At 39.6% G+C, this 26,758-nt stretch overlaps 1 protein-coding gene across 4 annotated transcripts in view; it reads left to right on the forward strand.

Moving 5' to 3' along the window:
• Window positions 1–26,383, forward strand: part of BTBD3 (BTB domain containing 3) — a 39,632-nt gene extending 13,249 nt beyond the window's left edge. For 3 of the 4 annotated variants that reach the window (XM_024123561.2, XM_028499128.1, XM_007113778.4), the window contains 4 exons: window positions 17,838–18,117; window positions 18,601–18,691; window positions 19,257–19,375; window positions 22,395–26,383. In XM_024123561.2, the coding sequence (XP_023979329.1) occupies window positions 17,975–18,117; window positions 18,601–18,691; window positions 19,257–19,375; window positions 22,395–23,427 (1,386 nt within the window). In that variant the 5' untranslated portion in view covers window positions 17,838–17,974 and the 3' untranslated portion in view covers window positions 23,428–26,383. Of the gene's footprint in view, window positions 1–17,277; window positions 18,118–18,600; window positions 18,692–19,256; window positions 19,376–22,394 lie in introns of all 4 variants that reach the window. The other variant, XM_028499129.1, reaches the window with a different exon arrangement.
• The last annotated feature ends 375 nt before the right edge of the window (window positions 26,384–26,758 follow it).

Genomic DNA, 26,758 nt, shown 5'->3' on the forward strand with positions numbered 1-26,758 from the left:
ATGTGGGATCTTCCCGGACCGGGGCACGAACCTGTGTCCCCTGCATCGACAGGCGGACTCTCAACCACTATGCCACCAGGGAAGCCCAAGTCTTGTTTTTGTATCCGTTCAGCAAGCCAATGTCTTTCGGTCGGAGCATTTAATCCATTCACGTTTAAGGTAATTATCGATGTGTATGTTCCTTTACCATTTTCTTAATTGTTTTGGGTTTGTTATCGTAAAACAATTTCCTTCTCTTGTGTTTCCTGCCTAGAGAAGTTCCTTTAGCATTTATTGTAGAGCTTGCTTGGTGGTGCTGATTTCTGTTAGCTTTTGCTTGACTGTAAAGTTTTTAATTTCTCAGTCTTTAGTTGTTTTTCTGGGGTTTTATCTTGTTCCTTCATCTGGTACATAGCCCTCTGCCTTTTCATCTTGTCTGTCTTTCTGTGAATGTAGTTTGTGTTCCACAGACTGTGGGATTGTAGTTCTTCTTGTTTCTGCTTTCTGCCCTTTCTGTATTTCTGCTTTGTTAGTGTGATGATTCATTCTTTAAGACTTACCACTGCTACAGTTTTTTTTATTTTGAACTCGAAACAGTCAGTACTGTTGGCCAAGACTGAATGGAAAGCATTGATCTGCCTTTCTGCTGCTGAATTGCACAATATCCCTTAGTTTAGGTTGTTAATGGATAGCCCAGTTGGAAAACACACCTTGTTTTTTATAGTTCTACAGCTGGGCTGAGGACCTATGTAAGTATTTGTTTTCATTGTGAAGATTTTTTTTTTTTAATTGCCACCTTTTCTTGTATTATCCAGTTTTTTGGAAGTGGTGATCTTGCCTACTCAGCACCAGCAAACACACGTACTCTGTAGTGAGGGACTGAGTTTGGCCTTCAGGCATTACACTGTAGGTCTCTGGAAAGACAGCGCTCACATCTAGACTGCCACATATTTTCATACCTTTCTTTATGGGACGTGTATTGGCAAGTCAGGTGTAATAGTCAAACTACATTTACATGTGTTTTGGGGGGCTTACTGGGGAATCACCTACATTGCGGCCCGCATACCACACACAAAAAAAAAAAGAAAAGAAAATGATAAAATTCTTAACTAGGGTTCAGCAGGCCTCTCTTCTTAAAATAATCTTACTGTCCACATTAAAAACGTGAGAAGGGGCCCAGAAGCACCTCCCGCTCCAGATGCAGGTTCAGATGCCAAATCTACTGTTCTAGCTGTTGCTTCCTCTTTTGCATAGCCCTTTCCCCCACCCCCATGTAAGACACCCACCCAGGCAGGGGTGCTTCCCAGAGTGCTCCCTCCCTGTTCCTGGTTTCTTCCCTCACCCCTCCTATAGCCTCAGGAGATGAGGTGAGTAGAAGCTAGAAGCTGGCCGGGCTGCTGGAACGGGAAGGGCAGTCACTCCCACTCCCTACCAGTCTCTCTGCAAACTTCCCACCCCTCCCCCGAAGGATTTCAGCACATATTTCAGTAAATGCTGTAGAATATCTTTACAGGAATTAATAGATTTTCTAGTTAATTTACCACTATTCAACAAGTATTTCTTTGGGACTTATGGGATCAGCCCATGCTTACCTGAAATTCTGGGTTACTTTATTACCTGCTTTCTCCTGTCACTGCTGTGAAAGACTCCTCAAAATGCCAAAATCAGTCCTGAACTCTGGGCTAGCATACAGCTCCCGACACATTCTTAGAATCGTCACCAGCCAGTGTTGTGCTCAACCAGGTGGGTGTTTGTTAGGGATGTCAATGCCTAATGGTGTTTGGGTTGGGTTATAGGAAAATTAGATGCTTGAGGTCAGATCAACCAGTATTTTGATTTTACAGTCTTTCTATAGTAATATATAATTAATGTAAGGTAACTAGGAGGATCACAATCCTACTAACATGCACAACCTCTAAAATCGTTTCAAGAATGAAGCTGAGGATGTGTTTGAACACCAGCTTTTTAAGAAAAGGCAATTTTTAGGGCTTGCCTGGTGGCACATTGGTTAAGAATCCACCTTCCAATGCAGGGGACACAGATTTGAGCACTGGTCCAGGAAGGTCCCACATGCCACGGAGCAACTAAGCCCTTGTGCCACAACTACTGAGCCTTTGCTCTAGAACCTGCAAGCCACAACTGCTGAGCCCACGTGCCACAACTACTGAAGTCTGCGCACCTAGAGTCCATGCTCCGCAGCAAGAGAAGCTACCAAAATGAGAAGCCTGCACACTGCAACGAAGAGGAGGCCGCACTCGCCGCAACTAGAGAAAGCCCGCATGCAACAACAAAGACCCAACACAGCCAAAAATAAATAAATACCTAAATTTTTTTTTCAAGCAATTTTTAAATGAAAAGTCACTGCTGTATTTCCTTTGTCTGGACTTCTTCAAAGTCCTAACCTAAACTTTATTTCCAACACACCATTTTCAAGTACTTATTATAGAGGAGTATTACCTGCTTTCTCCTGTCACTGCTGTGAAAGACTCCTCAAAATGCCAAAATCAGTCCTGAACTCTGGGCTAGCATACAGCTCCCGACACATTCTTAGAATCGTCACCAGCCAGTGTTGTGCTCAACCAGGTGGGTGTTTGTTAGGGATGTCAATGCCTAATGGTGTTTGGGTTGGGTTATAGGAAAATTAGATGCTTGAGGTCAGATCAACCAGTATTTTGATTTTACAGTCTTTCTATAGTAATATATAATTAATGTAAGGTAACTAGGAGGATCACAATCCTACTAACATGCACAACCTCTAAAATCGTTTCAAGAATGAAGCTGAGGATGTGTTTGAACACCAGCTTTTTAAGAAAAGGCAATTTTTAGGGCTTTGCCTGGTGGCACATTGGTTAAGAATCCACCTGCCAATGCAGGGGACACAGATTTGAGCCCTGGTCCAGGAAGGTCCCACATGCCACGGAGCAACTAAGCCCTTGTGCCACAACTACTGAGCCTTTGCTCTAGAACCTGCAAGCCACAACTGCTGAGCCCACGTGCCACAACTACTGAAGTCTGCGCACCTAGAGTCCATGCTCCGCAGCAAGAGAAGCTACCAAAATGAGAAGCCTGCACACTGCAACGAAGAGGAGGCCCCACTCGCCGCAACTAGAGAAAGCCCGCATGCAACAACAAAGACCCAACACAGCCAAAAATAAATAAATACCTAAATTTTTTTTTCAAGCAATTTTTAAATGAAAAGTCACTGCTGTATTTCCTTTGTCTGGACTTCTTCAAAGTCCTAACCTAAACTTTATTTCCAACACACCATTTTCAATTACTTATTATAGAGGAATATTTTGATATTACATAATATCAAATACTGTACTATATAGAAATAGTATATAGAAAGATATTAAAATGATGTGTTGGAGGGGGAGGCAGTTTCTATCTAATGTGTCTCTAAATGAAGGAAAAAAGTGAACAACAAATTCTCTTAAATGTTGGCAGCTGTGCTTACCTTGTAGAAGTTGCTACTTCTCATTTTCCTGTAGCAGAGAGCAAACTATCAGAGAAACTTGCTTCTTTCTTGCTGGTTTATATGAAGCTAGAGACAGTTGTCTTCTCAAAGTTCAATTAAACTTTTCTCTTAAGATCTTCAAAGAAGGTGTCAATTGATATATCTTGTACTTTGTATTTGAATTTTCTGAGGTTGAAGTAAAGCTAAGGTGCCAAACAATGTAATAGAACAAATAGAATATTAGCTCCTTGACTGCTGTTAATTTTTTTTTAAGTATTTTTAAAATTAATTAATTAATTAGTTTATTTTTGGTTGCATTGGGTCTTTGTTGCTGTGCACAGGCTTTGTCTGGTTGCAGCGAGCGGGGTCTACTCTTCATTGCAGTGGCTTCTCCTGTTGCGGAGCACGGGCCCTAGGCACACGGGCTTCAGTAGTTGTGGCACGTGGGCTCAGTAGTTGTGGCGCACAGGCTCTAGAGCGCAGGCTCAGTAGTTGTGGCACACAGGCTTAGTTGCTCCACGGCATGTGGGATCTTCCTGGACCAGGGCTTGAACCTGCGTGGCCTTGCATTGGCCGGTGTATTCGTAACCACTTGTGCCACCAGGGAAGCCCCAACTGCTGTTAATTTTTTGTGTCAGAGATTGTCATTTTCTCATATCCTCCATTCTGTCTACCTAATGTGCAAAAAAATGGTTGAGAATTATGCTCTGAGAATTATTATTTTCTAGTAGAGTAGAGCCAAAAAGCAGGTATGTGTAAAACCTAGCCCTGATCACTTACAGTTGTTGTTTTTTTTTAAAGGATCTTCTTTGAAAACCTTTAGTAGCTTACCACAATCACACAATAAAATCCAAACTCCTTATGATGCCAGGTGAGGCATCAGTGGTTCCTATACTTTTTGACCTCAGGACTCTTATACTCTTGAATATTTTAAGAAACCCAAAGAGCATTTGTTTTTAGGTGTTATCTCTATTAATATTAACTGGAATAGAAGTGAAAACAAAGAAAAAACTTTAATATTTATTTATTTAAAAAATAAATGTTTTGATTGAAGCTTATGAAGAAAATCTGGCCCCACACAGATATATAGCTGGAAAAGGAAGGAGTATTTTAATAGTCTTTTCAGATAATGGTGGATATTCTATGATAACCTCAGCAAAACTTGAATGGTAATTTCTTAAAGGTTGATTGCTATGTGGAATCTAAAACCATCAGTGAACTTTTTGTATTCCTGTTACACTAAAATCCATTGATCTGTCTTGTACTTTGAATGGACCTTTTACCAACATGCGTGATTCTGTAATGTAAATAGCATTGTTATTAGAAAACATTGGTTCACTGAGTTATGCAAATCTTTAAAATGTTGACATGTTTCATTATACAATATAAAAAATTACATTTACCTGATGTCACCAGTGTTAATCAGAAACAGTCTTTAAGAAGTCTTTACCAGTCGTGGGAAGCTATCAAGCTCATGGTGGCATAATCAAGATTTCCAAAATTCTAACTTTTTTTTTTTTTTTCGCGGTACATGGGCCTCTCACTGTTGTGGCCTTTCCCGTTGCGGATCACAGGCTCCAGACGCGCAGGCTCAGCAGCCATGGCTCACGGGCCTAGCCGCTCCGTGGCATGTGGGATCTTCCTGGACCGGGGCACGAACCCGTGTCCCCCGCATCGGCAGGCGGACTCTCAACCACTGCGCCACCACGGAAGCCCCAAAATTCTAACTTTTGCGTTTTCATTGGCAATAAATAGTCAGTTTTCCATGAAGTAACAGGCTCATTTCATTCATTTTTGAGAAAATGTCTGCTAAATACCTAAGTGTGAATAAGCATACTTTGCATATTTTCTCAAGTGCAGTGGTGTTCCATGAAAAAAATGGCCGGTTCAGCTCTCACACAGTTGCACAAGTATTTTTTTCTCAAGGCAACCGTTCTATTTCAGTTTCACCAGAAATGCTTTAAGTATACTTCCCATTTCATCACATAGAATATTAAGAAAATATATACTCAAGGGCTGAGATTTAATAAAATCAACAGTTTTTACTACTGCATCTCATAGAGATTCCCCAATGAAATAATACATGGATTATGGCAAAGGAATGCACGGTAGCTAATCTATTCACACAAGCTGTTTCATCACTGTTCCTAAATCCCCCAGCCCTCCCCCGCAGGTGTGGGTGGGGAGGCATAGGGAAGTCAAGGCCACTTGACAGGTCCTTCAGTGCTGTTCACTTTGGCTGCTTAGGGTCCACTGGAGTGACTGTCCAGGCTTAGGAACCAGCAGCTTCAATTGTGAAAAGGCAAGAGTCACAGAGCCTGACTGTGGACCGGTTCTTATCTGTTTAAGGCTCCCTTTTCTGTTGGGAGCAGATGGCTCCTCCTGTGATGGCACTTGGTGATGTATCACCACTGCCAGATGTCACAGAGAGGTTTCAGAGGGCCTCAGCCACTGCATCTACTTCAAGTACCTTCTGAACCAGTGCAGTTCAGAACTGCTTAAAATACTTAACACAGTAAGGCACACACACTTTAACCAACAGGCGCAAAACAGTGTGTTTACTTCATCCCACCTTCCAAAAAATGTGCTTTTATAACCAGTTGAACTCGTTATTTAGAAATTCAAGCTATATTTTTTGCTAGCACACAGTTCAGGCCATTACCTTTTAACAATTTGTTTACATTATCAACCCTACTAATGATTTTAAAAATCATTGCTGCTGGTAAGTTTCCTTTCATAAACATACCAACCCAGCAAGAGACTTTGCAGCCATGGCTAGGGTATTCAGCTCCTCCACTATTGATATGACTATTTCCATTTATGCTTACTCCAATAATGTAAGATGATATATAGACCGAAGTTGAGAATTCTTTATTTTGGGGGAAGAAAAATAAAACATGTGATTACTTAACACTCCAGTTCTTCTTAGTAACGTGTTTCACCGAGACACACACGTGTTCAGAAGTGCATTTTTCTGCTTGTGCTTGTGCTCTGCAGTAATCTGAAGTGTGGCATTGCCCGTCTCTAGCAGGGTGGTTTTATTTGCAGGGTAGGGGTGAGTTGATAGACTATTCACATACTCAGTCCTGAACACACAGGCCTGTTGTATCAATTTGTTTGAAGATTGGGTGTGTCTAATGTAGAAATTCTTGTATTCAGCGTTAAGTACAGAGGAAACACGTTTCAAAGGCACATTTAAAAGTCTTCTTAATTATCCATTTTTTAAGATTATTCATATGACTGCTTTCCTCCTTTCAAGTGAATTGCTGAGAATTTATTATCCTTTCTAGTTCATTAAATCACTAAAATTCTCTACTGGTGCTATAAATAAATATTCCAGGCCATGAATTGAGACCAGTTGATAAACGCAGCTTTGTCCTGGGTAACTGAGTCTTGCTCCTCATTAGCCTGTACTTCTCTCTGACTATGTGAATATCTGTATTACATTAAATTTTAGACTCTAATGAAGCGAAGCCTTGCTCTGAGCACATATGGGGACTTGCTTTAAGTCGTGCTTTAGTATTTTCAGTTGGACTAGATGCTAGATGGATGCAATGTTATGAAACCACATTTGTGCTTAGACATGTTTGGGAAGCCTCAGGACAGTTCACAGATGTCTCAGTTCTTTACCACTGTACCTCGTGTAAACCTGCATCTCGGACAGCTGGAAACTTGACAGCGCTCGGTTTCAGACCATGTTAGCCCAGGACCAGTTGCACTCCACAATGCAATCTAAGGTTCTAGATGGACTTATAAGTGCTGGACTTGATTGTTCCTGTTACAGAATGATTGTAAGTCAGGTGTGAGTGTGGTGCTTTTATCTCTTGTTGGGAGGCATGGAGATGAGGCCCTTGGAGAACTCACCTAGTCAGACCACCTAAGGCAGGATGAAATGTGAGAAAGTGCGGCGTGGAGAGGCTGGGAAACCTTCCTTGTTGAGGTGTCTGTGGACTGCATTGTGAAGGATGAGTAGGCTTCCGACAGGTGGGCTGTAAGAAAGAGAGGGCAGGAAGGATGGCGGGAAGCAGTGGGCTCATTTCAGTTCAGGAATAGTCTTGTTTGCAAAGTGAGTGAGGATTACAAGTCACAGGGCTTGGAGTCAGGTCATGGAGATCCAGAATGCACTGCAAACTGTGTGGCTTCCTCTTGCTGAGAAAGGTGAGACAGAATTTCTTCTTTTTTTTTCTGGATAGATGCTTGGTCTGCACTCCTAGCATGCTGAAGCAACAGGTGAGACCGTCCTCCTTTCACATGGTAACCTCTTTAGGAAGAGCAGCACAGAGTAGTTGGTTAAGACTTGGCCATATGCTGGGACTTGCCTGGTGGTACAGTGGTTAAGAATCTGCCTGCCAATGCCGTAGACACGGGTTCGAGCCCTGGCCTGGGAAGATCCCACATTCCTCAGAGCAGCTAAGCCCGTGTTGTGCCACAACTACTGAGCCTGCGCTCTAGAGCGCGAGCCACAACTACTGAAACCCGCACTCCTAGAGCCCGTGCTCCGCAACAAGAGAAGCTACCACAATGAGAAGCCCACTCACTGCAACGAAGAGTAGCCCCCGCTCGCCACAACTAGAGAAAGCCCGCGTGCAGCAATGAAGACCTGACGCAGCCAAAAATAAATGAATTAATTAACTAATTAATCAATTTAAAAAACTTGGCCACATGCCACTTAATAAATACCCCTTTTCATTTCCTTTTTACGCCATATTTTAAATTTTATGAGAGACTATTACATTAAACAAATACTGACATCAACCAGGTCTCCTGTACTGAACTCTCAGTGGATCATGGCATCCCTACAGCTGGCTAGTAAAATGCTTATGCAGAGACCTGACTCCTGTACCCTTTTCACAGACTGTCAACTCTTCCTTGGTTTGGTTCCAGTCATCATCAATACTGTGGATCTTGTATGAGTCTATGCAGTTCTTGACTGTGGTAAAACCATTGCTTCTCTGAATGTTACTTAAAAAATTTGGAGCACTAATAGTTGAGTGGCCACTTTTTGAAGATATATTTTTGACTCGAATGCTTTTAATCTGCTCATTATACTTAGGTGCACATGTAAATACAGTCTACCTATTGTTGTGTGATCCAGAGATTGGGGAAACCCAAATTTGAGAACATATTTTCACGAATAGTCTTGACTTTGTAAATGAAACTTACTTGAGCATTATTTTATGAGCAACTAAATTTTATACTATACCTCCAGGCAGTTGTACTGACCTACTTCTGTAGTAGCTCTTAATTTAAAAAAACAAACAAAACTTGCTAAATATATTATTAGAATTGAATTTTTGTTTAAAGTACCTTATTTTCTTAGTTCTGACACATGCAATGAAGCTATGTATAGAAACCCCTCAACTTTTATTCTGATTAGAACAGCATGAAAGATAGAAGCAACAAGGGGTACTTTATTGGTGCCACATAATTATTCCCTGCAGCAAATGGTGGTCGTCTCTGAATGTTACTTGGTGTTGATATAGTTAAGGTTATGCCAACATTTACAATACAGTGTGCCTTTATATTGTGTCCTTCACAACAGTCGTGGGGAATTGTAGACTTTAAAGCTAATTAAAAGTAGCGTAAAACATATTTTTTTATTTGGACTTAGAACAGATTTTACTTTGAGTTTTTGCCAGAAGCTGGTTTCTATAATAACCCTCCATCACAGGCTTCTAATTCTACTTGGATTTTTTGTTAGAACATGTTTTTGTGACTCAGTTTAGAAATGTATGTGCTTTTTTCATTTTCATTTGGTGGTCTCTACTCTAGAAAGGATATATTAAAAATTGGGTTTGAAGATGCCTGGTAATTTCAGATGTGTTTGTGTTTTCCTGTAGCACAATTTCTCTCAGTATAGCGGATCTCTTATTTTTAGATCTTGTATTGTTTGCTTAAAATAACTATTTCATTCTAGTCACATACATTGTAAAAATGAAGGAAGGCGTTTCATTAAATAGTAATTAACTGAGGCTCTTGTGGGTACGTGTATGGTGATAGTCAAAACACAAAAGTGGTAACTTGTCTTTTCTATGTGACTTTGCTAAAATAGGAAATGAAAGTTTTTTGGTTTTTGTTTTTTTCTCGCCTTTAACAAAACTATCCTACTGATTTTACAGTGATAAAAATTTTTAATATAAGATAATGAATATCATTCCTTCAGGTGTTTTGGGGGGCTGTACTGTGTTGAGGGAGAGGAGAGCAGTGCTCATTTCTAAGTGCCCCTGAGTGACTGAGGGCAAACGCACAGTGAAGTGACTAGTGTTTGGGAATCCTGTTTTATCTTGCAGAGCTTTTTCACTAAGCTGTGGATGTTGGGGAAATTGGTTTGTTACATCTACCCTGTTAATAAACAGGACTGATATAGAATGGTTTGAAGGTTGGTTTGAAGGTTGTCAGCATTTTTTCTTCCTGTTCCGTGTGCTCATTGAAAAAGTGTGACTTTATCAAATAAAGCCAGACATTCTTTAAGTACATAAGTGAAGAGGGTCTTTGGATTTTAATGATCTGAGTGTAGAGATGATTTTGGTTATTATCTTGCTAATATCAGAAAAAAATACACTAGGCAAAGTAAAAAATATCTATGAAAAATATTTTTTATTTGACTAAAACATATTTTCCTCCTCTGTCAACTAAAGCCAACAACCGACCTGGAAAAAGCTGCAGCTGTGGTCAGGCAGAGTCGTTCTTTCCAGAATTTCCAATAGGTTTAATGTCCCCTATTGGGTCAGAACAGCCCCCCCTTCGGGCCTCCTCAGAAGAGACCTCCTGAGGCCTGGTTTTACTTTTCTTTGGATAAATTGTTTTCAAGTACCTAGGAGAAAGTCATACATATAATGGGATCATTGTAATATGATAATAATATTTCTCCCTCTTAAAACTAATATTTTAATATTGATTCTATTTGTTTGAAAATTAATAATTTCAAAGGAGTCATTTAGCTCCAGGTTTAACCTATGTATCACATTGTTATAGGTTAATAAATCATTGATTGATTGATAAAATATCTTTAGCAAATATTACCCAGAGAGTTAATAGGCTTCTATTAAGGAGTTTTAAGTACATGTATAGTTTTGTGCCACGAGAATTTAGTAGAAATGCATTGTATTAATGCTGAAACTCTTACCAGTCCTGGCAATGGAAATTCTCATTTTGGAATTTCCATGTAGACTTTTTACCATATCATCGGTTGTCATAGTAGCAGTCTCAATTGAGAATTGTGATTATATACTTTATCAAATGACTAGTTGATGAAAGCTCAATTATTCTAATGTAGTTCAGCCAGAATTCTGAGCCGGCATCTTGCCTGGTTAGGGGAATAATTAACCAACCTAAAGAAGAGAGCCCATTTTTTCTGTTAAATTATATATATTTTACCTTATTTCACTGATTTTAAGGTGCCATCAGTTGTAAGGTATGCCTTTATTTTATGTACCAACAAGAAAGGGGAGGAGCCTAAAGTTATACTCATAAAATGCCATCAATTATAAGATTCAGCCCAATTTCAGAGAAGTTAAAATGTTGCAGTGGGGGAGAAAAAGGAATCTTATAACCAATAAAATGTGGCACATGTCTATATATACACATACATAGAGTTTTAGTTGGGTTTTGGTTATAACCATAATATTAAAATATAAAGAAAATTATATTAAATCATTATTTCTGCCAAACATTATACAGATTCTTTAATTCTAGAAATCTAGAATTGGAAACGATAAGACAGATATTGTGTAGTCAACAACTTTTACACACAAGGAAACTTAACATGAGATCACTCAGAGTATATAAAAATTAGCAATTGATTATCTTGGTTTACTAAAGGATCTTAAACTTTACAAAAGAATTTATAGTATTTTTTTAGATACCTATCATTAGAGTATCTCATATGATATATTTTATATGTTCCTCTCAAGATCACCTCATTTAACATATGATAGAGAATGATTTGGCATTTAGATGAGTTGTTTAATAGTCCAAACAAGGTACCCATAGACATAGCTATAATCATCAAATATCACGTTAACTGCTACATGAAATTTTAAAAGAATCTTTGTTCCTGCCTTCAAAGAATTGTCCCATTCTACCTTTGGGCATTTTTTTCCAAATTTAATGTACAGTTTTAAGGTTAACTGGAACTTTGTGTGGTGAATAGGAAATGACTTAGTGAAACAGCCCATGCGCCTCATCCCTCCAGCCACACAGAGGCATGCCTTGCCCCCAAGTGTTTGTCTTAGTTATCATCACCCTTGGTGCTAGAATTCAAATTGGGTCATTGTTGAGAGGCCAAGTTGAGTTGCTAATGTAGACATTGCTGGGTGTCTCGGGACTACTTGCCGCTTTGGGCTCTCTCAGGAGGTGGGTACAGCTGGGTATCCACCAACAGGTGGTCTCGTAGTCCAGTGGACACCCAGCCTGGAGTGTGGGTTCCAGGTGCACAATTGGGCATTGTGTGGGACCTGATCACAATGCATGACAGAGATCTTGATTATTGAACCTCACCTGCAAAATCTGAACAAGAGCCCCAGCAAACCGGCAGATGGATGAAATGTCAGTAGCTGTGAGCCAGGAAGATTAGGAGGGCAGGGAGCCAGATGAATCTTTGGGTTTTTGTGTTTTGGAAAATGGTATCACAAATATTTCCTGCTTTGGGTACAATTGTTACTAATAGTGGAAGTTTACCTTTGCAGAGTGTTTTCAACTTTTATCAAAGTGCTTTCACAAACATGTAATCTTGCCTTCAGGAGAAACCTGAAAGGGATGAGCTAGGTAGAATCATTTGGCAGATGAGTAGAATGAGGTTTACAGATTCTAAGTAACTAACCCTAAGTTCGCTAGTTATTGGCTCTTTTTTTTCCCCACTATACAGTGCTGCCAATGCTTGACTGTATTTATTTCCAAATTTAGCATGCATATAGTCTGTTTTCCAGCAGCTGTTGCTATCTTTAGGGATTGCCACCATTTTGTCACTTATATTTTATATCTCCCAAATCACAAACATAACTTTTGCTCAGTACTGAAGAGAAAGATAAGCAAAACCAAACACTGTTCCATCATAATTTATCAGGTTATATTACTCTCCTCTGTTAGGTTCTGGAAGTGTCCACCTTGTAGCTGTTTAGGTGTCTTGTAGTAAACCAAATACAAGTCCAGACAAGGAGTGCAAGGTTAGAGCAAGTTAAACAAGAGTTGCCAGCGTTGTTAGTTGTTGACATCGCATTTGTTGGTGTTAACCATGAATGGCTGGTTTTCTAATTTTCATTTTACTGGAGGGCCTCTTCTGTTTTTGAGCGGCTTCCTCATGGCTGCTGCGCTCCTGTGTTCCTTCCTGTTACAGTTCCTCTCCATTTCTTCCCAGAAAGTGTCCTTCTCCCATTCTTCTAGCAGTTGCTTCCTGCAGGGTACAGAATATATATATGTTCATGGTTTTCATATCTGTAAATTCGGACATGTGTTTTTCTTTTAAAGTAGATTAGAAATATGAAGATAAAGTGTTACATAAGATTGTGGGGTAATTACTGTGGGTGAAAATTAGAGCGAGTGGAACAGACACAATTAAGTAGTCAGGAAATCTGCACTCTAGTCTGGACATTGCTTCACAACCTAACTGTGGACTTTTCACAAATCCCGTAATCTTCTGGACCCCTAGTTACCTTATCTGTGGGACAGAGTTGCATTAAATGATTTCTATAGTCCCTTTTAGTTCCAAACCTTACTCAAGTCCCCAAACTGAATAAACAAGATGCTGTAATACCAAATAAAGACCGGATGTCTGGCGAACCTTCCAGTGGTGAAGAGGATGATCTAAATGAGCTTAATTCTGTTCATAATTTTATTATTATCGGGAATTGAATGGGAAGAGATAAAGGTGATTGAACTTTCCGGCAGTTATAAAATTATCTGAAATCCACTGCTATTAGCTAACCTTTTAAGCTTGGTTCCTAATCTTGCTCACCATTGCATGCCTGACACCTAATACACTACATGATCAGCATGTTTGTATTTTGAGAATACTTCCATAAAAGATTGATGGGCTTCTTGACTTCACCTATTTATTTACTTTATTAGGGCAAATTAACCATGTCTCAAAACAGCTTTAAAATTCAAGACGTGTAGGAACAAGTGGTATGCTAGTCAGAAAGAAATTTTAGACATGAAATTTGACAGTAGATACCAGGCTGGTATTCTTTATTCTTCAACCCAGTGGGTGATGTTTATGGGTTACAGATTCAACAGATGGGATTTTAACTATTTATATTTAATTTCAAGGGGGGGGAAAGAAGCCATAATTTGTGTTTAATGAGATAGACTGTAGAAATGAAAGCAGAAAATAAAATATGATGAATATTTTGACTATTCAAATTAATCTGCTATTTCCATAACATTTTATTATGTTCTGCATCATGAATTACTCTGAAAGACAGATATGGCTTCTCTTTCCAGAAAAATAAATGCAAACTCCCAATTTTGCATGTGATTTGAGGGGTTTGTTTCATGGATTTCATTAAGTTGTTGCAGCCTTGCCTTCTTCCTTGTCTGGTGGCCCCTAGTCCAAATTCCTGATAGGAAAGAACCCTGGGATGTTAAGCCTTAAAAGTCCTTGGAAATAATCTAGTCCAGTGTTACTTAAACTGTGGTCATGAAATCAATGGACTGTATCAAAACCAACATTAAAAAGAAAAGAATAAAACAGAAAAGAGTGTTTCATAACATGCTAAGCATAAGTTTTGTTTTGTGACCTTCTTTCCGTTTGTATATAGATATATGTGTTTACGTGTGTGAGTACCGGGTCTGAATACAAAATGGATTTCTTACTGTGGATTGAGGGTAAAGTTTGAGAAACACTTACCAATTCTGGATGAACCTCTTCATTGTGTAGGCGCTTTAAAGGCTAAATGATTTGTTCCGACACTCTCCCTCCCTCCCCCTCCCAACACACACACAGCTCTTTAATTTTTAGTGGCTGAGCCAGGACTGAGCTAGACTATTTGATTGCTAATTGTGCTGTACCACAGTGCTAATTTTTTGAAATAGAATTTGAAGTAGATTATTTTAAAATATTAGGTGGTTCATCTGTTTCACACTTGGCATTTTTTAATCCTTTATTTTTCCCACTAATTGTCTCTGTCACTGCCCTTTAAAATAATTTGGGCTTGAACTTCTTTTCCTGAGAATTGAAAAATATTTGGGGACCTCTCAGTTGGCTGTCTACACATCTGAATCATAGAATTTGACATTTAAGGGCTAATCAGAACTTCAGAGCAAGACATGAAGGTTCAGAATTTAATTGTCTTGAATTACTTGTCCATTCACTTGAAATGAATGTGAAACGCGGCTCCAGATGTTGAAACCGGAACATTGAGAAGACCTTGTAACATTCCCTTAGTCATGTGTATGAGGTTTTCTCAAACTTGAATGTCATATAGATTACTTGGAGAGTTTTGTTAAAATACAGATTCTGATGCAGAGTCTGGCTGGGGTCATGGGTTTCTAACAGGCTCCCAGGAGGCACTGCTGCTGCTCCTTCGACCACACGTGCAGTAGCAGGGACCTTATGTTAACTGCCTTATTATCGTGCTAAGAAAAGGTGGCTCTCAGTAAGCTTTTCATTGTCTTGATTTTATTAACATTTTCATGCCTTTCCAAATGGGCTACAAAAATTAAAATATCTTTCTTGTTTTTTAAAAAACTGGATTATTTTTTGTAGTTAAAAACATGTCTTTAAAACAGCCCTGCTCATCGGTCCCTACATCCGTGAATAAGGACAAGGCCCCTCTTTGCAGCACTGTTCTAGGTGATTCCAGTTTAATTCATATTTCCAAGCTTTTCCACAGAACTTAATTTCCTAAATAACTGAAACTTAATTTTATAAAGAACATTTTCTATAATTTTCTTTCTTAAACTATTACATGCACTTTTTCCTTTATTTTAGTGGTATCAGAGCAGTGTTTTTTGGAGGCTTCTGGTGAAGGGTCTTGAACTATATGCAAAATGAATAAAAACCACAAAACTTCTAAGTTCTTGTGTCTGTCTTTTATGCTTTTTGTCTGTTTTGTCTTTCCAGCTGCTGGTAAGTCTGTCTCAAAACCCTTCATTTCCCTTCCATTCTAATTGATTACTTCTGACCTGAAGGAGCCAGCTACTAGGTTTGTTAGAAGTACACAGGGAATTAATCCCAGTCAAAAGGCGCTCCCTGTCCTGGGGGCTTTCCTAGGATGGTGATGGTCAGGAAGTTCAGTAGCACTTGAGCAGGAGAGAAATCCTTTGGTTTTAATCATATTCTGAAAAGTTAGCTCTAATAGGAACTCACTTGTTTCTTTGTGCCTTTCTCCATGTGTTTCTTTCTCTCTCTCTCTCTCTCTCTCTCACACACACACACACACACACATACACACACTGTGTGGTAAAATGTGTTTGCAGGCAGTTGGAAGTGTGCGTGTGTGTGTGTGTGTGTGTGTGTGTGTGTTAGCCCTATGACTGGGAATACGGTACTTGTAGTAAATAAGTGGCACTTCAGGGTTTGTCCGAAATGGGGGTGAACAACCTGTGCTAAAGACCATGGTTCTCTTTGCACACAGTCTGTCCTGCAATGGCTTTGTAAACAGGTTTAATAATAATAATGACGACAATAAAGAGGATATTCCTTGGTTCAGTTTAGTGATTCTGGGTCCCAGGGATTTAAAGTCTGATTTTAGTTGTGTTATCTTTAGTAGATTGTCGGTTATAACAGCAACCAAAGCTCCCATTTGTTGGGCCCTCGCTCTCAAGAATTCATTATTCAGATGGATGTGGTGCAGCAAGCAGGGCTGTGGTCGTGAAGGTGCGTCAGGTGGGGGCAGCACATGGCTGCCGCCCTTCAAACCAGTGGGAGTGATAGTGCTTCATTCTCCCTATTAGGCCCCCCTAGAAATGCATGCGCATGTGTGGAACCTGCAGCAGGTGTTTTGGTTTTTCCTTACTCAGCAAAGCTAGAAACGTTGGAGGATTCACATTTATGAAAACCATGTAGTAGTTAGTACTGTTCTGATTCAAAGCCGAGAGAACGTTCTCTGTTTGCATCTTAACTGTGCAGCATTGGAACATGTATCATTTGGGGTAGCCTTATTATTGGTTTTGTGTTAAAATTTGTGAATTACATTCTTTAAAACTGTGATGAGGCTAAATGTAACCATAACATTTAGGTTGGATTTTTCTGAAGTCCTGAACAGGGCCCCATTTCACATATTTTTAGTGAATTACAACCTTTAAACACTGATTACCAGATTTGTCTCATTTGAATCTTATTTTTACATCCAGAATGTGTCTTATGTTTCAGTGCAGCTAAACCTACTGGTATCATTTTAGTCTAATTAACAGTGTTTTGTGATCTGGGACTCCTGTCAAAGATCATTATAGGAACTAGAAAACACTGGGGGGTAAAATGAACACATGACCTCATGTCTTATTTGTACTAGACTGTAACTTGCATTCAAAGAGACTAAAAAAGGAAAAAGAAACATTTTGTTCCTTTCCATTAAGCTGTAATAAATGTGTTTAATATGGTTTTGCTATTAATAATCCCTTTTAGCTGGTAGAATGGAAGATTTTGTTTGAAGTACTAGAAACTAAATGCTGCCGGGATAAAGATTTTACTAGAAACAGAGTAGATATCAGTCCCTGCTTGTTTAACTGGGGGAATAAAAATGCACATCTACTGAAGAAAAATCTGTGGACATAAACTCGTCTCTTCCTGTTTTCAAATATATCTCATAGGTTGTTTATCTTATTTAAATGTACAATAATATAGTAGCCAAGAGAATGCAACTGCTGTTCCTTTAATATCAGAACTATGCACACTACAATAGGTGTCACTGTTTTGCTTGGTCCAATCATGACTGGTGACTTCAGCTATTGGCTCCGAGCACTGGCTGTCTGACTCCATCTGCAGGGCTGTAATACCTACTCTCCTCCGATCCATTCACCACACAACTTCAGCCGGCCGAACAGACTCACGCGGCTCCAGCACATCTTGCTAACCTAATTCAGAAAACAAGTGCTACGGCTCTCTGCCTGTCACCTTCGCTCAGTGTAGCATTTTCAGGTGATCTAGGAACCTGGGTTATTTTTATGAGCAAATAAGAGAAACAGGAATCATGATGGGGATGTATTTAACAGACCCAGTACTGGATAAAACTTAAAGCCAGTTTATAATTCAACATAGTAAAAAGGTCACCTTGCCCGGCTGAGAAAAGAAGCAAAATATCAGCTTGCTGGTTTCTGTTCTCATCTTAGCTCGTGCTAGCCTCTTTTCCCTGATGCTCACACCGATTTGGAATATCTGGCTATAAAGAGAGACCTACTGTACTCATGGTAGATGACAAGGAAAAGAACATGAAATGTCTCACCTTCTTCTTGATGCTTCCAGAGACGGTAAAGAACAGGTCCAAGAAAAGCTCGAAGAAAACAAATCCCAGCAGTAGCAGCAGCAGCAGTAGCAGCAGCAGCAAGTTGCCTCCAGTTTGTTATGAAATAATTACCTTGAAGACTAAAAAGAAGAAGAAGATGGCTGCTGATATATTCCCCCGGAAAAAACCAGCCAACTCCAGCAGCACCACCATCCAGCAGTACCACCAGCAGAATCTCAGTAACAACAACCTTATTCCGGCCCCGAATTGGCAGGGTCTTTATCCCACCATTAGAGAGAGGTAAGTGCTGGGCCAGCATATTTACTTTAAAAGTTTTCCTGTGTTGAAGTTTCTGCTTCTGCACAACGTGTAATGTATTTTTAACGTAAATCTGTGTTTCCTCTTTTCCCAGAAGCTTTATTGGTCATGGAAAACTGCCTTGTATCTTTTCCAGAATAGTACAGCTGTTTTCCTCTTAGATAAAAATGTTTTCGTAAGCTGTAACATTTAGGTGACAGGGTTGTGTCTGTGGGTTATAGAAGATAGAAACCTTTTACTTGTCCTTAAGTCTAAAGAAAAGTTTGGATAACTTTTTTTTTTAACTGCAGTTACTTCCATGTGTTTGCAGTGATTACAAATGCAGTTGTATAGTCGGAACCTTTATTTGTAGCTTTACCCTGAAGTTATTAAACTGTTGTTTAGCTTGTGAATCTTTTGTGGGTTTTGTATGTTGGGGAGGGGGTGTTAAAACACTGTGAATTAATGAATTACCTCTGTTTACAGAAATGCAGTGATGTTCAATAATGATTTGATGGCAGATGTACATTTTGTGGTTGGGCCACCAGGTGGGACTCAGCGGTTGCCAGGACACAAAGTAAGCAACAGATGCATTACTCGTTTAGTACTGAGATTTACAAAGAGGGACCCTCTCCGTGAGCCTGGAACTTGGGGTGGGCAGCTTGCCAGTGGCAGGCAGTGCGTGTTTCACCCGAACACAGAGAAAGCGCAGCGTCTCCAGAGGGCCTTGGCCACGCTTAATTTTCTTCTTTGTTTCCTTCTACCCTGCCTTATGTCTCACACAAAAACATGCCCTCTTAACTCTACAGTCATGGGAAGTTGTTGTGATAGGTTAGGAAAGTCATATGTTTACCCTTCTCCTAGGAATCTGTTAGATAAGCTTTTATTTTATTTATTTTATAATGAGGGAACTTGGGCATCAGTCTGTTAAAGCCTTGATAATTAGCAGCATAGACTGGTTTGTGTGAACTTCTGTCTTTTGCTTTCATGGCCAGATCCACTGTACCTTGGCTTTGTCAGTAGAGCAGGTGTTAGGTGCTCTGTGTCCACTAAAGCTGATTGCTTAGAGTTGTTTTTCTGGATTGATTTGCTGAAAATGTTTTCAATTTAGTGCATGAAATAAGATTTCCCTTTCTCCACAGTATGTTTTAGCTGTTGGGAGCTCTGTTTTCCATGCAATGTTTTACGGAGAACTTGCCGAGGACAAAGATGAGATCCGTATACCAGATGTCGACCCTGCTGCTTTTCTCGCTATGCTGAAGTAAGCATCTTGCGTATGTTCGGAAAGAGTTTGTTTATGCTGTTTTTGTGCTCTTATGGCTTCACAGTTAAGTATAACTTCCAGGTAATAGAAAAGAGAGACTGATGAAGAAAGTGGGTGCTGCTTACCTTGTAAATGTTTTTGATGAAAACTCCTGTGCATCTTTCCATGGGAAGCATGTGGAATGAAGCAGGCGTCTACAATCACACCTTGGCATGGAATTTGGGGGCAAGTGGCACGTATAGTGATTTCATTTTTAATGACTTATAATTAAAGAAAAAAAACTTTCTGGTGTGTTATCTAATAGAGCATGTTCTCTCTGAAAGTATTGTGTGTGAAGAAGTCTTTAAAAAGACATAAATTATATTTTTGCTTCACAATTCCAGAAATTATGTACATTATTTAAGTACTACCAGTTAGGAGGTTTTCAAGTTTTCTAGGAGTTACTGTCTCCTATCAGCAAATATAAAACTTATTATCTGTTGAAATTGTCTGATCTTGATGCACACATACATACACATGCTCTCACATGAAGTCAGATACTATTTCTCAAGGTTAAGAGACATTTGCACTTTGTAGTAGAGGAGAAATTTTTGAAAGATGAATAATTTTCTATACATTTATATGGATTTGTTCAGAAAAACTTTAATTGGTCATACAGAAATGTAAAATTATAAGATATACATTTATTTAAAAAATAGTTTTCTCTCTCATGGGTCTTTTTCAGAATCCAGTAAATGTTAACCAGATAAATAGAATCTACTTCTGTGACCTGTGTTGGTGCTGGACAGTGTGATAGTCTACTGTGTGGCTAGGGTCCAGTGATTATTCTAAGTAATATTTAGCTGATTTTTCTTGATTCTTATTCTAGCACACCAAAGTGTATCAGAGTTCAAGGTTACCTGCTGCTGTGGGGATTTTGAGTCACTGGAATAAATTACAATATTTGTTGAAAAAAATTATTCATTGGGTCAACAAGTTGGACAGTAATCCCACAAACATTTAAAATGTTGATATATATTGTCTTCTGCCTACTGAAAAATAAGTATTATAGTTAGTTCCAGAACTTTAAAGTGTTTAATTCTTTATGTGTAGTATAGTTTTGAAATCCATTTGCTGCTCTCTAGAACTTTCATAGTGGGAGATAGGGAAATTAAAGGCAAGTGAGCATGTGAAGTACCAAAGCATAAACTAATCCACTACTTTTAACGAACAGACACTTTGTGACCTTGGTAATGTTTTAGAGATATACATACAGAACTCAATTTTACCTGTAGCGATTTTTGTGTGTTGTTTTTTTCCCCAGTGAAGTTAGCTTTGTATATTTGACATTATTTCTGTTGCAGAGGAGAGTTCAGCATTTTGGCATCACTGTAGTCAAGTAGACTGTTGTGTTGCCGCAGATATGTGTACATAATTAGGAAACCTGAGTATGAGTCACAAAATTCCGTTTCACCTAAGCCATTTGATTCATCATTTGACAGGCATCTTTTCTTATAAACGTGTTGCCTAGAATATATCTTGATACAGCTTTTTAAACTTATATGAGCAGTCCACATAAAGTGGTAAGAATCAGAAATGTAGCAGGTGCCATTTACTGTCATGCTGTGCTTGATCAGCACAGCGTAGTTGCCTGGGATAGTGGAGGCCAGGTTTTCCTCACCCCTGCATTGTGGGTGAGTAGCCAGTACTACTGGAAAGGGGGCTGTCAAGAAAAAGGGAAGACTGCTCACTTGCCAGTTCCAGGGTAAGCGCTACAAAGTGCTGACCGTGCTGCAGAATCCTCCCCACGGTCCTGGTGCTGCAGGTATTTAGTCGAGCAGTCTTGCCATCTTGCCAGTGGCTGGCTTAGTCTATCAGAAAAGAATAAGGGCTTCCTGGGAGAAAAAATTCAGGTTCCATTCATGATTATGGTCATTTTTCTCATTGCCATCCTTATATTTTTGTACTTTCTTACAGAAGCTATTGCTTACTTCCTGTTATATGTGTTTCACAAAGGAAAATGTCACAGCAAGTAGCTAAACACCTTAGCTAGAAAAATTTTTTAATTATGTTATTAGTATGTATTTTTTACTCATGTGCAGTTCTTACTATCTCTTAGTCAGCCACAGCATCTAAAAGAAGCAGATGATTTCTATCTTTACATACCATCTTGGGAGACTGCCACTGTCCCCCAAAACAATAAGAAGTGTCTTATCTCCTGAAACGGGGACACTTCACAGAAGCACCCAAATAGTGCATACTTAGACTTTCTTACTTTGTTTTTTAATTAAGTATATCTGGAAATAATGTATTCTTTAATTCTGAAGGTGGAAGGAATGTGTGGGGGAGAAGAAAGAATTTAGAGTTAAAAAAAAAAAAAAGCCACATACAAAGCCTGCGTTGGATTCTATGTAAAGTTAACTGGAAGATAGCATTGGAGCCCATATCTAAAAATCTATTGAACTTGGAACTACTTGAAAAGTATCTTAAGATCAGGTTTTGTTTTGTGTTTAAGGAAAATCCAAGTCATTCTTATATAAAAGCGTCAAGATGCAATCATTGCTAACATTACAGTATTGATATTAAAGATACTTGTTTCCATCTGAATTTGCAGAAAAATTTTTAAGTAAGTCTACATACATATATTTCTCCTAAAACATATGGGGGTTGTTTTTAACTAAATATAGTATAGTATATATAATAGGATTTCACTATATTTTTTCCTCATATTCACTATTTTTGATTTCAGTCCTTTCTTAAACAATTCTAGTATCTTCTATTTTTTGTAGCTTTTAAAATAGAGGCTAGAATGGTTACATGAATTTAATGTCTTTAATTATACAAACTTTCTACTAAGTTGAAATGTTAATAACTTATGAATGTATCTCAGATGTTGCTTTAATGTCTAATCGTGTTTGTAATAACTGTCACATAAGATGATTTTCTTGGAACTAACTTGAAAGTAGTTACATCTTTTCTCACTGGACACACTCATTTTTGTGAAAATTCCATTTATATGCAGCGCTCTTTCTTGCAGATACATCTATTGTGATGAAATTGACTTGGCTGCTGACACAGTCTTAGCCACTCTTTATGCTGCCAAAAAGTACATCGTCCCTCACCTCGCCCGGGCCTGCGTCAATTTCCTGGAGACCAGCCTGAGCGCCAAGAACGCCTGTGTCCTCCTGTCCCAGAGCTGCCTGTTTGAGGAGCCGGACCTGACCCAGCGGTGCTGGGAGGTGATCGACGCCCAGGCCGAGCTCGCTCTCAAGTCTGAGGGGTTCTGTGATATTGACTTCCAGACACTAGAAAGTATCCTCCGCAGGGAAACTCTGAATGCCAAAGAAATTGTGGTTTTCGAGGCAGCTCTCAACTGGGCTGAAGTGGAATGCCAGCGACAAGATCTGGCTTTGAGCATTGAAAACAAGCGCAAGGTCCTCGGGAAGGCGCTTTACTTGATCCGCATCCCGACCATGGCCCTGGACGATTTTGCAAACGGTGCTGCACAGTCTGGAGTCTTAACTCTGAACGAGACCAACGACATCTTCCTTTGGTACACCGCGGCCAAGAAGCCCGAGCTGCAGTTCGTGAGCAAAGCCCGCAAGGGCCTCGTCCCGCAGCGCTGCCACCGCTTCCAGTCATGCGCCTACCGGAGCAACCAGTGGCGCTACCGGGGCCGCTGTGACAGCATCCAGTTCGCCGTCGACAAGAGGGTGTTCATCGCGGGCTTCGGGCTGTACGGCTCCAGCTGCGGCTCAGCCGAGTACAGTGCCAAGATCGAACTCAAGCGGCAGGGTGTCGTCCTGGGGCAGAACTTGAGCAAGTACTTCTCAGACGGCTCCAGCAACACCTTCCCCGTGTGGTTTGAGTACCCGGTGCAGATTGAGCCGGACACCTTCTACACGGCCAGTGTGATCCTGGACGGCAATGAGCTCAGCTACTTTGGACAGGAAGGCATGACAGAAGTTCAGTGTGGCAAAGTCACTGTCCAGTTCCAGTGCTCGTCGGACAGCACCAACGGCACCGGGGTGCAGGGGGGGCAGATCCCCGAACTTATATTCTACGCTTGAGCACGCTTCCCGGAGCAGTGCGGGCTCTGAGATGCACACCACACTCCTGCTTGCTTGATGCTTAGCTCAGCTGCAGATGCGCGATCAGTGCAGGTAACTTGTAATGAACGGAGCTGTAGGCAGGTTCTAATTTCTTTCAACCTTTTAATTATGGACAGACAAAAATGCGGCATTCAGCTTTTAACTCTATGCCTAAAAGAGCCGAGTTCTCATCAAGGCTTGTGGTTCTTAGAGTTGGATATATACATCTGGGGAGATTTTGAGTTCTTTTCCAACTGCCCCACTGACCTCCCAGTTTTGTCCCTCTTAGGAAAATTTTCAGATCACCTCAGATTCCCTTTTGGGCTTTATTTTAAATAGGAATAAATAGTCTAAAATAACAATAACAAGAATTATTTTTAAACAGAACCCTTCACTTCCCAAAAAACAGATAAACCTCAGTGTACAATTTTGAAAGATGTTTTGCTTGATAATTAATAATTTAGAAAGTAGACAGTAGTCACCTTTACCTTCGTATTTTATTTCCTTTTAAATATTTTACTTTTGGGCATTGTTTTTTCTTAAATCCTAAATTCATAAGATTGTTAAATTTTAAACTGCAAAGTGTCAATGTAAAGTAAGCAAGTAAGAAATTGGAAGTTTTAGGTCATGACTTTTGCTACAAATAGATTTATATTCTTTTAGTTTAGAAGACAGAATATTGCAGTACAGAGACTTCTTTTAGAAGTAACTAAATTATAAAATTTTATTGTCATTAGGAAAAAGTTACAGGCCTATTAATTTAAACTAAAACGGTTTTAAAAGGAAGCCTAAAAAAGTCCAATACGACAAATAGTTTAATTGATGGCATATTATAATACAGAGTTTGCAAAAGTCAGACCCTTTTCCCTTAGCTTCTGATCCCTGCCATTTGCTGGTTTTCAAAAGTTGTACTGTATAGAATTCCTATTCCCTTTTTCCCATGAAAAGAGGACCAAACAATTCTTTAGATGAATGGAATAACAATTAGTTTTGTAGCACCACATGTTAATGTAGTAAGATATTTTATTCATTGATTTTTTTTTTTTAATCTGAAATGTGTTTCACCGGATCTACTTTGACCACATTGTATCTTCTTAGTTAATTATAATTCTGTCCTGTTCCTGGACTGCTAGAATCTGGCCTCTGGCCATCTTAAAGTGCCAATATATGCCTGCAGGGTTTTTAGAAAATGGTCTAGAGCGATACACTTGATGATACCTAATATTCACTGCCTCAGCATCACATCCAGCTCTCTTATTTGTCCACGGATAATGTAAACAAAGGAGGGAAAAGCTCATCAAAACATTCTCCTTCAGCGAAGGCTTGTGCTGGCTTAGTGCCCGTGACCCTGGTGGTGTCCACTGTGTTCACTCCCAGTTGAAGTATCCATGTGTTTCTGGGCAGCTTTTCTGCCCAGCGTGATCCTGAGATGGCTTCCCCGCCACCCAGAGTGTGGTCGCTGGCCGCCTCCTTCTCCTGCTCTGTGAGCCCGAAGCTGGCTCTGGAGCAGGGGTTAGTCCTGGGGTGGGTGTGTGGGTGGGTGCCCGTGCGCATTCACGTGCGTGCCAGCTCAGGAATTGTCTCCTCCCTGCCTGGTCAGTGAGGGCTGGGACAGAAATGGTCCCCCTGCTGGCCCCAGCTGGGCCCCAGTGAGTGACTGCCTGTGCTTCTGGGCCACTTCTCCCCCTGTAGACGTGGGCTTGTTGCTTCGGCTGGCTTCCCTGATGGAGGAGAACACTGGATTACGGGAAATGTTTTAATCACCTTTACCATTACCTATGTCTGTTAGCGTAGATGATCAAAAGCTATTACGGTGATTATAGATGAGTATTCCCAGGACAACTTTCCAAAATTATCTAACAGTTATTTCTTATTAGCAAGATGACAGTAGTTTTGGCAAACTATGAAATAAAGGTACGTTTCAATTTAAAAAATACTTCTACAAAGGGTTTTATTTATAAATTATGGTTAAACATTTCGGTAACTCATAGTTACCTTGCAAATTGGTAGACTATATACCTAATTGGAAGGCACTCATTTTTAAGCCAGAGGAGAAGAAACTTTATTTAGCACTAATTTCATCATATCAGATTGTTGTGGTGGCTGTGATAACCTTAGAGTGAAGATTGTTCATTCAGTAACACCCATGGTCAGTGCTCCTGTTAGTAGCTGCCCTCCAGAGGCTGGGGAACCGCTGGGTGAGAGCCACGTGAGATCCTGTACACTAGGTGTGGAAGAACTTAATTTTATATTAATTACTATCACCTGAAAAAGAAAAAAAACAAGACCCATACATCATCTGATCGGCCAGTGCCAAGATCCGTGGGTTAAATTTGAAAGTTGTATTTAAAACAAGAAAATTTTATCTTTTAAATCCTATTCTCCCTTCTGCATTTTCAGTGACATGGAATTAAGGCTAATGTGCTTGCTTTATTTTCTTTGGTAATCTCAAATTTTGTAGCTTTTAAAACTAGAAACCATTGTTCTGGCAAGGCGGGCAACTGTAGTGTATAAACACAACTTTATTGAACAATGCCCTATAGATGCTTTTCCCAATGTATCTGGCAGTCTTTGTCATTGTTTATATCTTGGGGATAAGGGGAACTAGGCTAGCAGTTCTAATGTAACATTCTTTAAGCATATCTTAATATAGTATTTAAGTAAATGGTCTAATTTCTACATAACTGTTGCACTGAACTGTCTTTTTTTTAAGGTGTTTAAATAAGCTCTCTAATTCAAGACACTAGCCACTTGTGCATCACAGTGCTTGAATTCAGTAGCTTACAGCATTATTTATGAAGGAAAAATATATAAATATGAAGTACCTCATGTTGAATGTTATTGTACTGTATTTTTAATGTAACAGTGCAGATCTTGTTAGACACATGAATGTACATAATCATGTTAAGTGAAAATAAAATAAAACTGGTTCATAGGTTTGTTTTCCTTAGCATTTTTGTAGGTCCCTTGAAATAGTAAAAAAAAAAAAAAAACTCATTCTGGCACTTTTGGTTCCACTTATATTTTACAGAGATGGTTTTTTCAGGAGCATTTGTTTGCTAAGTTATTCACATATCCTTGATCCCTAAAGAAGTAAAAATCTGAGGCAAAAGCATAAAAGAACAATGAATATGTTAATCAGTTGCATTGTGGAAAGCCTGACTGTTAAGTTGATGAGAGGGAGTGAATGAAGTTGATGAGAGGGAGTGAATGGATACATTTATATTCCAGGAATGGAGTTTGTGGTTGGCTGGCATTCTGGGTAGAGTTGCTCAAATGTCGAGTAGATCTCCCTGTACTCTGGGCTATT

Source organism: Physeter macrocephalus, chromosome 14, assembly GCF_002837175.3.
Source record: "Physeter macrocephalus isolate SW-GA chromosome 14, ASM283717v5, whole genome shotgun sequence".
In the NCBI taxonomy this organism is placed as follows: domain Eukaryota; kingdom Metazoa; phylum Chordata; class Mammalia; order Artiodactyla; family Physeteridae; genus Physeter; species Physeter macrocephalus.